The sequence below is a fragment of the Lichenostomus cassidix genome, chromosome 5 (genome assembly GCF_008360975.1).
Source record: "Lichenostomus cassidix isolate B80296 chromosome 5, HeHo_3.0, whole genome shotgun sequence".
Lineage (NCBI taxonomy): Eukaryota > Metazoa > Chordata > Aves > Passeriformes > Meliphagidae > Lichenostomus > Lichenostomus cassidix.
In genome coordinates, this window is record NC_139486.1 from 61,018,216 (window position 1) to 61,032,559 (window position 14,344).

Sequence of the window (14,344 nt, forward strand, 5' to 3'; positions counted from 1 at the left end):
TTCACAGAGATCCCGACTCAATTCATGATTCATGTGTTTAAACCACAAACACCTTGGAGATAAACTGTGGATATTTAAAAAAAAAACCCAAGCAACCAAACACACAGAAAGCTGTGACCACCAGTTGCAACGGAATATATGAAAGTATAGAATTTAAACCTACAGTTCAGTGATACTCATATGTGTAAATTCATCAGCAATGTGTTGCAAAAAGGCCTTACAATATTTGCAGGTAATTGCTGTGTGCAGACCATTGAGAGCTGCACTGCACTAACTCAAAGCAGAAAAAGCAGATATATGAGTGTCATATTATCCAAATCTTAGTGCAACAGGTTCTTTGCTGTTACACCACAATCTGGTGCTGCTGTAACTTCAGGTCTGCACTCATTTACAGAAGTACAAATTTGGTACTTGCTGTGAAGTGTTTTCAGGAAAGGGAGGTCAGTCTGGGCTCCTGGCTGCTTAGCAGGAGGGATGGACAGGGAGCAAAAGCCCATGGGTTGGGTCTCTAGGTGTGATCTCTGTTATCCTTGGTGGCCTCATGGATGGGCTGGGAGCATGGATCAGCATCTCCTTTGGGAAGTGCTGTCAAAACTCTCCATTTTACAGAGGCTAATCTCCAGTGGGTATCAAATGTTGAGCTGTTTTAGTGGATATCTGCTGATAACAAAGGAGGATATGAAATATTTAGGTCCTGGCATGTGAAAACCATCGCTGCTGATGGCAAAACTCCCATCTCAGTTAATGAAGTGTTAAAAACTTTTCTCCCAGTGGGCTGCCAGCCCATGAAGTCTTCCAGCATCCAAGCCACTTAAAGGGTATTAACCTGACTCAGTGTTAGTGCCTCTTTGTGTTTTATAGCAAAAGGCTTTGCTGCCTCAATTATAAATGGTGAAACCACTGCAGGTTCAAAACGAAATTGCAGCAAACACCTGCAATAAATGTGTGTTGAGGGAGATGCTGCCTCCTATAAATGCAGAGTGGCAAGTGGAGTCACAAGTGAATGCTTCACCCTTTTTTCCTCTTTGCAACCCAAGTGACTAAAGCTCTGAGAGGAACTTCAGCTAAGCAATTTTTTTTTCTTTCAACCTTCATTGCTTAAGACCAAAGACACAGAGGCAGGTTGTAGCATGCAGGAACATGGAATCACTGTGGGCTGACTTTTGCTTTGGATTGTACAACTGCAAAACAAAGGAAAAGAAAACCATTGAGAACCATTCTGCTTTTTCCTCTCCTGGTTACCTGAAGACTCAGTTCAAGAAGGTAATCAATACATGCTGCTGCTAGTCACACAGATCAAAGAGCAGGAACACACACTGCTGTGTGATGGAAACGGCCAGGGACCAGCTGACTTGCTCTATAGCAAGAAGTGCTTGAATTAGGAAAAACCTTTCTAAATGGATAATTTTAAGCACAGCACCAGAATCCCACAGGAGCTTGAGATGGATGATGGCAATCCCACCAAACTGGAAACTCCGACCAGCAGCACTTTGGCTCCGGTTCAACCTGCTTTGGGATGGAGAGGGGGACTGGATCCAGCGGCAGGAGGTTCAAACAAACCCGTTTACCTCCCCACCCCTCTGAGCGGTGCAGCTGAGCCACGGCTGTCCCCATTCCCTGCCGTGAGGAGCGCGGGGACAAGCAGGAGCTGCTGTGACCCACTGGGTCCGATCAGCCTTGTCCCTGAGCTGCCGGGAGAGCAGCTCAGCATCTCCCCGAGGCATCCCCAGGGCTTGCCGGGGTGCTTGGCTGGTTCTTCTCAGCTGCGAGCTGCCCAGGGAACGAGTGGGAGGTTCCTGCAGCCACTTGTGTAAAACGACACTCGGAAACTTCGGCGGCATGGATGGGAAAGCCCGGGGTGTTTCCCACATTCGTGGCTGACGGCAGCTGGGGAAAGTATTTCGTAGGGATCTGGGAAAAGGGAATAGTCTTGCTCCTCCTGGACATTAGTATTTACAGGCAGGAATATTTTTCTCACTGGGCTTTGAAAAAAGTTAAATCACACTCACAAAAAAATTTAAAAAAATTTTTTTAAATTTTAAATGGAAGAAGCAGAGACTGCTCACAGAAGTAATATTTAATAAAAGCATGTGCAGAAGTGCCTATGCTTGACCTAAATGAGTTCAAGCCAAATAAAATGGTCTGTGCGTCAGGTACATGGGCTCTACATAAATTCTAAGGCACTTGCCACACTCTGAGGTCCACCAAGCCCCAGGACCACTGCCTGCCGGGGGTAAGTAGCAAGGGAAGGAGATGAAAACAGAACATCCTTCCCCCAAAATGCCTCTCCAACCATCAGAGCTTTGGGAGCTTACTAAGCTGAAAATTAGAGTCAGGCTGCTTTGTACAGTACACACTATTAGAGCTATTTTTCACAAATATTTCTCATCCCTTTAAAAAAAAACTTCTGACTTGACTTGCATCTCAGGACAATGTCACAATGTTCTGTATTCTGTATCTAGTTTTGTTCTATTTACTATTATATAGCAATTTACTTAAGAATCTTATGGTTTCAGTGTACCACATGGAAATGACACTCATCCAGTTCATTTAATCTTGCCACCTGCTAATTCCTCTGGGTATGCCTTAGCTTTTACATTGTGCCTCCCTGTTTATCTTTCTCCCATTGCCTGTGCTTTCGGGGCTCTCTGGAACTTGATTCCATACAATATATCCATTTTTTTGGCCATGAGTCCACAGCAGCCAGGGCTGTGAGGTGCTGAGGGTCAGGAGCAGGGGCTGTGCTGCTGTCCCAGCCAGGGCTGTGCCGTGCTGAGGGTCAGGAGCAGGGCTGTGCTGCTGTCCCAGCCAGGGCTGTGCTGTGCTGAGGGTCAGGAGCAGGGCTGTGCTGCTGTCCCAGCCAGGGCCAGGGCTTGTTTCACCATCATGTGATTGTGTTCACGCTGCTCAGGGTGCCTGCCAGGGATAGGGGCTCTTATCTCTGGGTGCCCCAGCTGAGAGCAGAGCTGGGCTGCATGCCTGCCTCCCCTGCCTGCCCCTCAGACGTGGAAAAGACTTCAGAAATACAGTCCAGAGAGGTGGCTGAGGTGGGTTGGTTTGCTGCTTGGTGGGGCTGGTGCCACACTCAGGCATTTCCTCAGAGCCAGGAGCACCCAGAGCCTTCACTCAGCTCCAGAACCCAGCAGCCCAGAGCTGTGTTATTATTGTTAGGAAGGCACACCATTCATTTCACAGACTGTAAATATTTCCAGCAAGAGCACTCACTGTAGGTGTGGATGCCAAGCCCTGCTGTCGCCTTCCTAACTGCTGGGAGAGCATTTTTGTTTTACTGCACAGACTGTGGGCTCTCCAGCCCCCCACCACTCTTCTCACAAGTATGTGTTGGGATGGCACACTGGGTTTATCACAGGCTGAGGAAGAACACTGGAGCTGGAGGCTCTGCTTCCTGTCATCCCAGCAGCCTGTTTTAGCTCGTGGGGCTCTTGAGAAGACAAACTGCATTTCCTCTGTGCCTGTCGGAGCCTCAGCAGTGCCACAGCTCAGCCCTGTCACCTCAGGTGAGTGGTGCAGCCCTTGCCAGCCTAATTCCAAAGTCCTTATGCCCAGGCAGAGGAGGGAATATTGACAGGTGAAAGGAACAGTGTGGGGAGAAGCACAGGGGGATGGAGGTCAGGCAGGCTCTGCCCAGACTCATGGCTTTCCTGTCATCTTTAGAGCAGTTTCCAACCATGGGCTTCTCCAAGGAAGTTAAAGGATCTGCTAGAGCTCATCTAGGGCTGTGGGAAGGGAGTTTGTTGTCCTGCCTCTCAGCACTACTGGGTGGAGCACAGGTTCCTCAGCACACGGAGATTTTTCCATTTCCACCCAAATCTGGGCCGTGTCAGCCCAGAACCTTCTAAAGTAATACCAGGCAATTCATGTATTTCAATTGTGAGGACACTTTGAAGAGAAATAATTGTTCATTAAGACTTAAACACATGGAATGAGGCAGTAATGTTAGGGGGTTTTTTTTTCTTTTTCAGGTGTGAAGCTGGAATACAAGCCTAATTTTTGAAATCTGGCTAAAACTTCCTAAAACCTGTTACAAAATGATGCCATCAGTCAGCTGATCTACCTGTGGCAGGGCTTTCAGTAGGGAGTTACCCACAGGAAAGGTGGCACTTTAGTGATGTTGGCCCTGTGCATCCATCCAGGCTGAATTCCCAGCCCAGCTGTGTCCAGCAGATGCTCACGGAGCTTGTGGTGATGATGAGATGGGATACTGGAATCCAGCACTATTTCCAGATCTCTTTGTGTCTCACATTTGTAAAACAAATATATATGTTGGTCTGGTGCCCACAGTTGGGTCTGTCGCAGATCTCCATCCAAAATAAATTAATTACAGGCGAAGGGAAAAGAGCAAGTTCCCAAGTGCCTTTGATCTGGGGTTAAGCAAGCTGGTGAGTGAGGCTTCAGTGCAACACAATCCACTCGCCCCTTCCCCTGCTAATAATAAACCCAGTGATGTGCACTTTAAAAATAGCCCCATCCATACTGTCCCAAAAGCAGCCCAAAAGTTAGAATGGAGTAAAAAAGATAGGAAATGTAGCCTGAAACCACCGTGACTCAGGGCCTCTGGGGGTTATATGCCATGAAGGAGAAGTCCAGATGCATAAATTCCCTTGTTTAAACACTTACCACAATGAGTTTTCTGTCTCTTCTGTCAAACCCCCAATCAACCCAGGAAGAGATGCTTTTATGAATTTCCAAAAAACAGCCCCACAGAGACACCTAAGCCATAACCCACTACATTTTCAGTAGCAAAGGGGAGTTCAGAGTGGAATCAGAGCCATGATTTGTAGCCTGGGGACAAATGCCACCAGCGAGATGCCACTCAGCAACGTCCCTTTGGTGGTTCAGGAGGGCTGGGAAGGGCCTGGGGTACAGCAGTGTGAGGAGCTTGACTCATATGGCAAATGTGGGATACTTGGGACCTGCCTGGCAGAGTTGGGGAGCCTTCTGAGCCTTCTTCCTTCTGGCAGAGCCCTTGCACAGTCCAGCTTTGCATTTTTGAGGGGTAAGTGCTTGTCTGAGGTTGCAATAATAAAAAGAGAAAAGTCAGAGAGAATGGTGCAGATAAATCTGTCTCAGTGTTGCCTGAGTGGGTTTCGGGCAGCAACTTTGGAGAAGACCAGGGAATCCCTGTGGGGCACTGAAGGGGGGAGTAGCCCGGAATCCTATTGAAACCCTGTGCAAACACTGTATCCGCTCAGCGGGAGGTGTAAAAAGAGCGTGCCAGCTATTTTACACCTCACTTTTCTAAAACAAAAAGTTTAAGAAAAATATTCTCCGAGAGCCTGAGTGGGTTGGCGTCTACGGTGACGTTCAGAGCATCCCTCCAGGACCTCACCGGGGAGAAGCAGCTTTCCTGGGCGACGGGCTGCCCTGGCTGGGCGGAGGAGAACCTTGTCCCCGCTTCGCCAGCTGCGGATCCCGTCACCTTTCCCACCGGGGCGGCAGGGACGCGGGGAGTGGCCAGCCCGCCGTTCGAGCGCTGCCGGGGCTGCACCGGCGAGCCCAGCCGCGCTCTGCCTTCCCCCCGCGGGAAGCGCGGCCAGGTGCGGAGCTTTGGGGAGGGAGCCGGGCAGAGCTCCGCGGCGGGCTGGCGGCAGCGCTGTCCGCAGCGCAGGGCGCGCTGACCTTTCCGGCCGCGCTGTCCCCGCCCGCAGCTGCCGCCGTCGCTCCGGCGCCGCCGCCCCGCGCCCAAGGTCAGCGCCGCCGCCGCCGCAGGTACGGCGCGGGGATTGCGCGGGGGCGGCCGGGCGGGGAGGGAGGGAGAGCCGCGGCGTCACCGGGAGAGGGCGGGAGGAGGGCCGGCTCCCCGCGGAGGGCCGCGCTCCGGCGGGCCGGGCTGGCCGCCGCCCGGCGCCCGTATTTAAAGTGTGCCCGGGGGCGGCGGAGCTGCGCGGAGCGGCTCGGGGAGCAGCGCGCCCGCCCCGCGGCGAGGGGGGGACAGCGACAGGGAGGAGCGGCGGGAGGAGGAGCGGCGGGAGGGATCCCGGCAAGTTGGCTTTGGTACCAAGGGGCAGGCGGGCTGCGGGGCTCGGACGGGCGATGGAGAAGGATGAGATCCACCTGCGCAGGCTGCCGGCCGCCGCGCCCTGGGGACCGCGTAAGTGCCAGCCGCCGCCGCGCTGGGGACGCTGCGGGATGGGGTGCGCTCCTGCCCGGCCGGGGACGGGCTCGGCGGGCTGCCCCGGGTGCCCCGATAAGGGATTTATTATTAGCGTTTCATCGACTATTTTTAAAAATCCAGAAATAATCGCCGCGGAGTACCGGTGAAACGAAATAGCTCGACTCCCATCTCCCGCTTTCCGCCGCCCCCCCGCTCCTCCCCGAGCGTAAAACAGTGTAAAGTCCTTTTAACCTATGTTAATATCGTAATTAAAAGCTCGTCTAACCCCAGGAAGCCAATGTAATTATGAAAAATTGCTGGAGTATGAAGTATATGTGACAAATCCTTGAGTTGATGATTGCTGTTAATTCACACTGTGCTGCGGAAGAGGAGCTTAAAAAAAACCTTACTAAATGAAATGGATCTGTCTGAGATTGTCAGTAATGTTTTTACAGAACTGACTAAATCATGTATCTCGGTATCATTAACTAATGTGTGCAGCAAAATAAATTATATATATTGGAAGGGGAAAATACATTCCTTGGCTGAGAAGTTGCAGAATGTTTGGAGCCAAAGAGCAGATCGTTTAAATGGTAGGGGGTGGGAATTTCCTTGGCTTCCCTCTGGAAATAAATCACAGCTCAGTGTCTGTGTGCAGGCATGTGCATCCACATGTGCATTTATATAAAATCTGTGTGCAGAAAACCCTCGTGCACACGCACTGGGACACGAATTTTGCAAGTACTATTTACTGAGCTCATTTTTTCTACCAGTTTGGAGACAATAAAACCAGAACTGAGATGCTAACCAGGAACATACTGGAGCACTTCTGATTATCCGGCTGAATTGTATACAAATGAAGTAAATTTAGCATGGCACCATTTATAAATTCCATGCTTTACAATCAAAATTCCAAATCTAGCTGTTTGCAGCTAAGAATAGCGTGGGGAGCCCTTTTCTTTACTCCTTCTTTCTGGATTCCCACGAAAACCGTTATCCTAGAGCCTACCCATTAAATGGCCAAGTATTTCACTGGAGTTCAGCCCATTTCTAGGAGAAATGCTGTGTACTCAGCAAACCTAGGCTGGTCAGAGCGCTCAGAACTGAAACTTTTTGTTTGATGTCTGACATGAAACAGGTGGGTTTTCTACCCAAGGAGCAGGGGACAGGGTTTCTGCATGACACTGGTTGTCTCACCTTAACTTCTCCCTGGGAATGAGGAGCTCAAACTTTTCCAAACTGCGGTGGAAGGCAAGCAGAGCATGGGAAGCTGAAGTGTTGTGGCAGTACATTAACAGAGATATCAGTAAGAGGACTAAATGATAAAATGGCACTGGGAACTACCATTACTCATGGGGCAGGTGGCAATTTATCACGAGGTAATCGCAGCGAGAGGGTGGTGAGAGTCCTGAGAAACCGTTTGAGTGGCTTTTTATCTTTGAGAAGCACAGTCTTTTACAGTGACATTATTTAATTTACTGAATCACCCTTTAGCAGCATGAACATTCATTGATGAGTTCAAGGAGCAGTTTTGTTCTCGGCAGTGAGTGTTTGTATTTCTGTTGATGACCTATCCAAAAGAGCTTGTTTGTAAAAGCTGTTTATAAGACAAAGCTCCTGTCTAATGGCATAGCAGCATTGGTGGTACAGATTGTTTCGTAACTTCTGTGTTTATTGCTGGAGAGACGTGTGGAGACCCATCCTTGAAGTTTTTACACTCAGTGAAATCCTCCTGCAGGCAGCAGAGGAAACTTGCTTGTTACAAGGAGTTAGGGGAAAGTTGAGGGCAGTGAGAGGATGATGGAAGGCAGGAAAGCAAAAGGGAAACTGTGCTCCCCTAAGCTCTGGGTAAATACTATCTGTTGCCTACATCCAAAGTACTGTTTCACTTATCACTACCAAGGAAAAAAGTGACCTCAGCACATTATTTTTGGCCCTGTCGGTGGCATGAAAGGACAGGTGTCCTGAGCTACATCTGTGCCCTGAGGAGCTGGGCACTGCAGCTGATGCCTGCCAGCTCATGGTGTGCCCACTCCTGCTTTGTGCCCTGCTGTAATGAGTGTGCCTGGGGAAGATGGGCTGGGGTCACGGCTGGGGTGGGCTCTGGGGTGACAGAGTGGCACATTGGCTTCTGAAAGGACCGTGGTGAGATCCTGTCACTGCAGAGCAAAGCTTGGAGGCACAGGGACAAGTGGCTGGGACTAAGCACAGCTTTAGGAGTCAAGTTCTTTACCCCTTAACCTCTCCGCAGTCAAAAACTCCCTGAGCAAACATCTGCCCCGTTTGAAAACAAGCTTAAAAGTTGTCAGACCAGCATCCCAAAAAAATGAAATGTTTTTTCCCCTCTGCTCTGGAAGACTTTGTTCAGTGCAGAGCTGGGAGTTCCAGCATGTCTCCATAGGTTTCTGGTGTGTACTGCCCAGCTTCCCCTGGTACCACTGCAGCTCCTTCCATTAACAGTGAAAATGATGGAGCATATTAAGCTCATAATTAATCAGAGATGACAAGGGACTAATAACTGTATTGATTTAATTAGGACTTCTTTTCCAGCTCTGTAACTTGCAGTCATGCACATCATTAGCTTAATATTTTAATTTGCTGTAGTAACTTATTAATTTCTGGGGGTGAGCGTGCTCACAGCTGGGGCAGCAGCTCTGATTTGTGCTGGACTGCAGGCATGTGCCATGGGGAGCATTCCTTGTCCTGCCCAGGGCTGACAGCAAGCAGGGCAGCTTGGCAGTCACTGGGAGCTGTGACAGGGCATCAGCATGGTGGGAAATGGGGTATTGTGGAGTCAGGAGTGGTGGATGTGCTGGGAAGATGGTGTGGAGCTCTGGGGCCACATGCTGAGGCTGCACAGGTGTGACATGAATTATAGGGTGAAAGCAACATGCCAGAACAGAAGGCAGGCAGCAGAGTGACCCTGGGAAGTAACAGTATTTGTTGGCATCGGGAAGGGAAAAATGCCCTTTGTGACTCGAATTGCACCCGTTGGGTTCTGGCAGTTTGGAGGAAAGGAAATGCTTGGGGACGTGCTGTGGTTGGAAAATAAGGCTCACTTTTATTTAGGATCACTTTGGGGAAGAGGAAGAAGGGAAGAGGCTGTGACAGGCATGACAAACTTGAGGACTTTGCTGTGTGAAAGGCTAATGAATGCCAGTTTGGTCCCACCTCCCATTTTACAAGGATACTTGGCACCAGCTGGAGCATGTTTGGCAGGTAGCACAGCTGGGTCCTGAGCGAGATCCCCTGGGATACACTCCTGCCCAGAAACCTCTCCAGCAGGAAGGAGCTGTTCTCACTGAGATCAGAGTGCTAAAGAGGTGTTGGTATCACACTGTACAGCAAGGCTGGAACTCCTGGGGACAGAGACTCCACACAGAGCTCAGCATCCTGTTCCCTATTGTCCAGGTGCTTGCAAATCCCTGTCCTGTGCCCTCGGAAGGTTGGTCCCTCTGCTGTATCCTCGTTTGCCACAGAGGGCAGTCAGCACAGGGATGAGATCTGGGAAAACCAAAGGCACCGAGCAGGCTCCAGAGCAAAGCCTGTCCCAAGTCCTTGGCGGTGTCCTCCAGCAACATGATGGGGAATTTGGAGTATTTACACAATCAAAACATGGATCTCATATAGAATTGTTGGGTCACGGTGTGCTCCAGGAATGAAGGCACCACTCTCCTTGTTTCTTGTGAGTGTTTCCAGGGATTCTGAGAAAGCCCTTCTGCTCACAGCCTCACATTTTATTACACAAGCCAAGTTAGCAAGAGTGGGGTGAAGCAGCTATGATTTCAGAGACTACAGAAGGTGCTCAGCTGGTGTGGGGTTATCCACCTTCCCGACCTCACCATGTTTGCAGCCAAACTGGAGATTAGGACAAGCCTTGCAGTTCTGCCATAGGTACAAATCCCAAGGGGAGGGGGTTTCACAAATGACACATTTCCCGGGGTTGGCAGCTTTGCTGAGGCCTGTCCCAGGGTTATTTTCAGTGGTGCTAAGTCATCTTGTGCCAGCTGTTAGATCTAAGCAATGCCACTGGCGCTGCGCAACTTTGCTCTGCTGCTTTGAAGAGCACCGAGATAGTGGTGTCTCTGCTCTTCCTGCGAGCTAATTTATGGTAAATGTGGGCCTTTTAGCAACGACCACAATGTCTGCCTGGCTTGGGAGGCTCGGAATGCACAGGAAGCAGAGCTCCTCATGCTGGGCTGCATTAGTCACCACGGCTGCGTCCTAGGCGAGCCCACATGCCCTCCAGGGAAATAGACTCTTATTTATTTGGTTTAGGCTTTGATTTGTATCCCTCGTCCCTCTGTTTCTGAAAGCAGCACTCCATCCTGGTGGGAGGGCCAGCCCTTCTGCCTGTCCCTAACCTCGCAGCATCCTTTAGCCTTTCCGTGCAGCAGCTGACCCGCGTCCTGCTCCGTCCTCGCCTTGCCTTTGTTCGTGCCTTTGTGCTGCTCCGGGTGTGCTGTGCTCCAGCCCCCTTTGCTCTCTCCAGCGCCTTGTCCCTGCCTCTCCTCTGTGGCTGGCCCACATGCCAGTTTGCTGTCTTCTTCAGACTCCCACAGTTCACATTTTTGAACCTTCTGCTGGCAGTCTGTCCTTCCAGCCATTACGGAAACTATTTCCAGATTGGAAGCGATGGGAAGATAGCAGTAACACCAGATCCAGTGCCATTCCTCTCTAATATCTTTGCCTGCTTACCTTATCTACATATCTGATTTATTCTTGGCAGCCCTCTATCTGTGCAAGGACCTGGATGTACATTCTTATTCCTATCAGTGGTATATTAATAATGTATACAATTACTGAGATGGCCTTTCGGACTGCAAAGGCAGAACCTCTTCTTTTCTGAAGCTGACACAAACACCTAGGACTTTTCCACACAACTGGAAGTGCTCCGAGGGAGTTTTAAACCCTGAAATCTGCTATGAAAAGCCTAAGTGGTTTGCAGGCATTAACTGCTCTTTTCACATCCTATAAATTATTGAACTCCTATCATGACATCAGTGATACACAACATGAGTTATGCATTCTGGCTCCCACTGCTGCTGGTTTACCTCTCCCTCTGTTTGTATCCTGATGAGTACATACTAAAACAAGAAAAATCTCTGTTTTCTAAACACATTGCAAAATAGTTGGTGCCCCTTGTACATCTTCATTGACGTCAGCTGATATCCTGCTTGCAACGTGCAATAGGGATCCGTGTGTTGATAAGTAAGGTTTACAGGGAAAAAAATGTGTCCAGGGAGAGAGAAGTACATTTCACAGCATTCAATTAGTGAAAAAAGGGAAAAGTCTAGCAACTAAATTACATTTTCAGAGCAGATTCAGGACACTTTGTTAAAAATTGAATAGGAAAAGTGAGCAGATAGCGACTTCAGTGACATCATGGAGGTAAAAGTAATGAACTCTGAATACATTTTAAAACTCTACTTTTCAACATGATATTGCAGGAGTTTTGTAATTTTTCTTAAGAAGTGAAGCAAGAGCCAAGGTGGAAATTTCAGGGCTGAGCAAAGTTTTAGTTTTTTACTGCTTTGAGGTAAGGATGGTGACAGAGGCTTGTCCAGAGCAGCATCAGCAGTCAGAGCAAAACCTCCAGTGTGTTTATGTCTGACCATTTGTATTATGGCATCTCAGCTGCCCACACACTGCAAGACATGTCAATGAGTGTGCCTTGAGATTCTTCCCGGATTTTGGCAGGCAAAGGTTCAAAATATGGCGTGACTTTATGCTTGTGGAATGGCAGCCCAGAAAAAAAACATCTTCTGCGGGCTGCAAGAGATGGAAGCTTTTATGCAAATCCCATTAAATTCATCACGAGGGGGGTGCAGCACTGTTGTCCTGAAAAGGTTTTCCACTGATGGATCAGGGCTGTTTTGGCAAACCAGCAAGAGGAGGAGAAGCAAGGGGGCTGTGGGTGTGCTGAGGTCACTGCTTGGTGTTTGGGAGTTGAGCATCCAGCTCCACATTTAATCACCTCTTTGGGTTTGGTTATCATTGGTGGGGTTGGAGTATCCCAGAATGGTTTGGCTTGGAAGGAACCTTAAAAGTCTTCCCATCCCAAGTCCCTGCCATGGGCAGGGACACCTCCCACTGTCCCAGGTTGCTTCAGCTCTATCCAACCTGGCCTTGGGCACTGCCAGGGATCCAGGAGCAGCCACAGCTTCTCTGTGCACCCTGTGCCAGGGCCTGACCACCCTCAAAAGGAACAATTCCTTCCTTATATCCCATCTAAACCTGCCCCCGCTGTTTGAAGCTATTCCCTCTCATCCTGACACTCCATCCCTTGTCCAAAGTCCCTCTCCAGCTCTTCTGGAGCCCCTTTAGGCACAGGAAGGGGCTCTAAGGTCTACCCAGAGCCTTCTCCACACTCAGCATCCTCTCAGCCTGGCTCCACAGATGGCTCCAGCCCTTGGAGCATCTTCATGGTTTCCTCTGGACTCATCCCAGCACATCCACATCCTTTCCATGCTGGGGCCAGAGCTGGATGCAGTGCTCCAGGCAGAGGGGCAGAATCCCTTCCCTCACCCTGCTGGCCACACTGATTTCCTGGCACCCCAGGACACACTTGGCTTTTTGGGCTGCCAGCACACCTTGACAGCTCATGTTGAGATTCTCATCAGCCAGCAGCCCTGAGTCCTCCTCCTCAGGGCTGCTCTCAACCCACTCTCTGTCCAGCCTGTATCTTGGGATTGCCCCAGCTGAGGAGCAGGACCTTGCTCTGTCCATGTGGAGAAGGCAGTGTGGGCCCTGGGACATTTTCCCTAGTGTTGGACACTGCTGGTGGAGGGTGTGTGGACAGCAGTTTGGGATGTACCAGCTGGTGCCATGGTGCACCTGGAGGGAGGAATCAGCTGTAGGACCACTGGGAGGGTGAGACCAAGCAGCTTAGCCTGTGTGGTGAAAGCAGCCTTTCCCACTAGTGGAAACTACTCTGTTATTGCCTGCATCCTGTGTTCCTGGCACTGAGTCTGGGATTGGTCTAAAGATGGCAAATGCTTCTCTGTGTGTAGTCTGAATGTTGGTATGTGGTCAGCAAACCCCATCCAGATGCTTGTATCTCACTGCAAACTTCTGAATGTTCTTCTCCTGATGAATGGCAAGAACAGGTTTCTAAAAATAAATTAATGGTTTTCCCTTTTTACTTCCTGTGACTTAATATACTTTATTTATCTATATAACTAGTAGTCATCATCATTCTTCAGCTCACAAGAGTATAAACAGAAAGGAGCCTGAGTCACAAAGCAAGGATGTGGAGCCAGGCTTTTTCCAGGATTTTCGCCAGGTGTAGGAGTTGCAGCTCTGGGGTCAGTGAGGGAAAGGCTGGCTCTGGGCTTGTGCTTCAAGGGTCTCACACATGATGTGGGCAGCAGGGAGTTAAAAGCTCTTTTCTGCATCTCTCTCCAGCATGGTGAGACCTTGCAGATCAGAACAAAGAGTTTAAAAAATTGTTAGAAGTGGAATTCTTAAGGTTAGTTTATCACTACAATAATAAAAGGGAGATTCTAGTTAATTATTCATCTCCCACTGTCCCTAAGGTTCATCAAACCAACATCCAAAGCAACTTACTTTCTTTTAATCAGCTCAAGCAAGGTATGTTCACCAATTTAATCTCCTAGGGCACACAGTCAGTTCATCAGGCTGCTGCCCCAAACCAACATTAAATTTGGATCAAACAGATATGAAAATAAATGATTGTTATCAGGGATTTTAGGTAGAGGTCTCCTTTGGGTGATTGCCTACTGAAATTTATGGCTGCCTCTGTACAACAGTAGCAGAAGATGCTGTAATTTTGTTCACTCCTTAAAAATGGCAAGTAAGCTAAGCTAAAACATGCTGAGCATCATTTTCTTTGCCAGGATGTATCTTGGGAATACCTCTCTTTGTGGCAAACAGAATAATGAAGAGTGAGTGTCCACATACTCCAGTTTTTAATATCAGCATGTCTGATTTTAAAGATTTTACAGAGGGTGTGAATTGAGCAATCCTTAACTTTCATTTCAAGGTTTCTGTGGTACCAACAGTGTAAAAGTAGGGCTGTGTTTGCAGGCTCCTTCAATTTGTCTTCTAGGGCTTAGCATTGACATCGACAGGGACATGGATTTGAAATGTTATTTCATCTTTTACATCTTCACTGCTGTCAATAACCCATTTGCCAGAAAGCTGAGACCAGCTAAAGGCATGAGAGAGCAGCTTGAGATGTGGTGCCAGGACACACTTCAGCTAATA

At 49.1% G+C, this 14,344-nt stretch overlaps 1 protein-coding gene across 5 annotated transcripts in view; it reads left to right on the forward strand.

The window, feature by feature from the left end:
* Window positions 1-5,711: 5,711 nt before the first annotated feature.
* ANO1 (anoctamin 1) overlaps window positions 5,712-14,344 on the forward strand; it is a 71,588-nt gene continuing 62,955 nt past the window's right edge. For 4 of the 5 annotated variants that reach the window (XM_085063327.1, XM_085063328.1, XM_085063329.1 and 1 more), the window contains exon 1: window positions 5,951-6,112. In XM_085063327.1, coding sequence (XP_084919453.1) covers window positions 6,055-6,112 — 58 coding nt within the window. In that variant the 5' untranslated portion in view covers window positions 5,951-6,054. Of the gene's footprint in view, window positions 5,731-5,950; window positions 6,113-14,344 lie in introns of those variants that run through there. The other variant, XM_085063331.1, reaches the window with a different exon arrangement.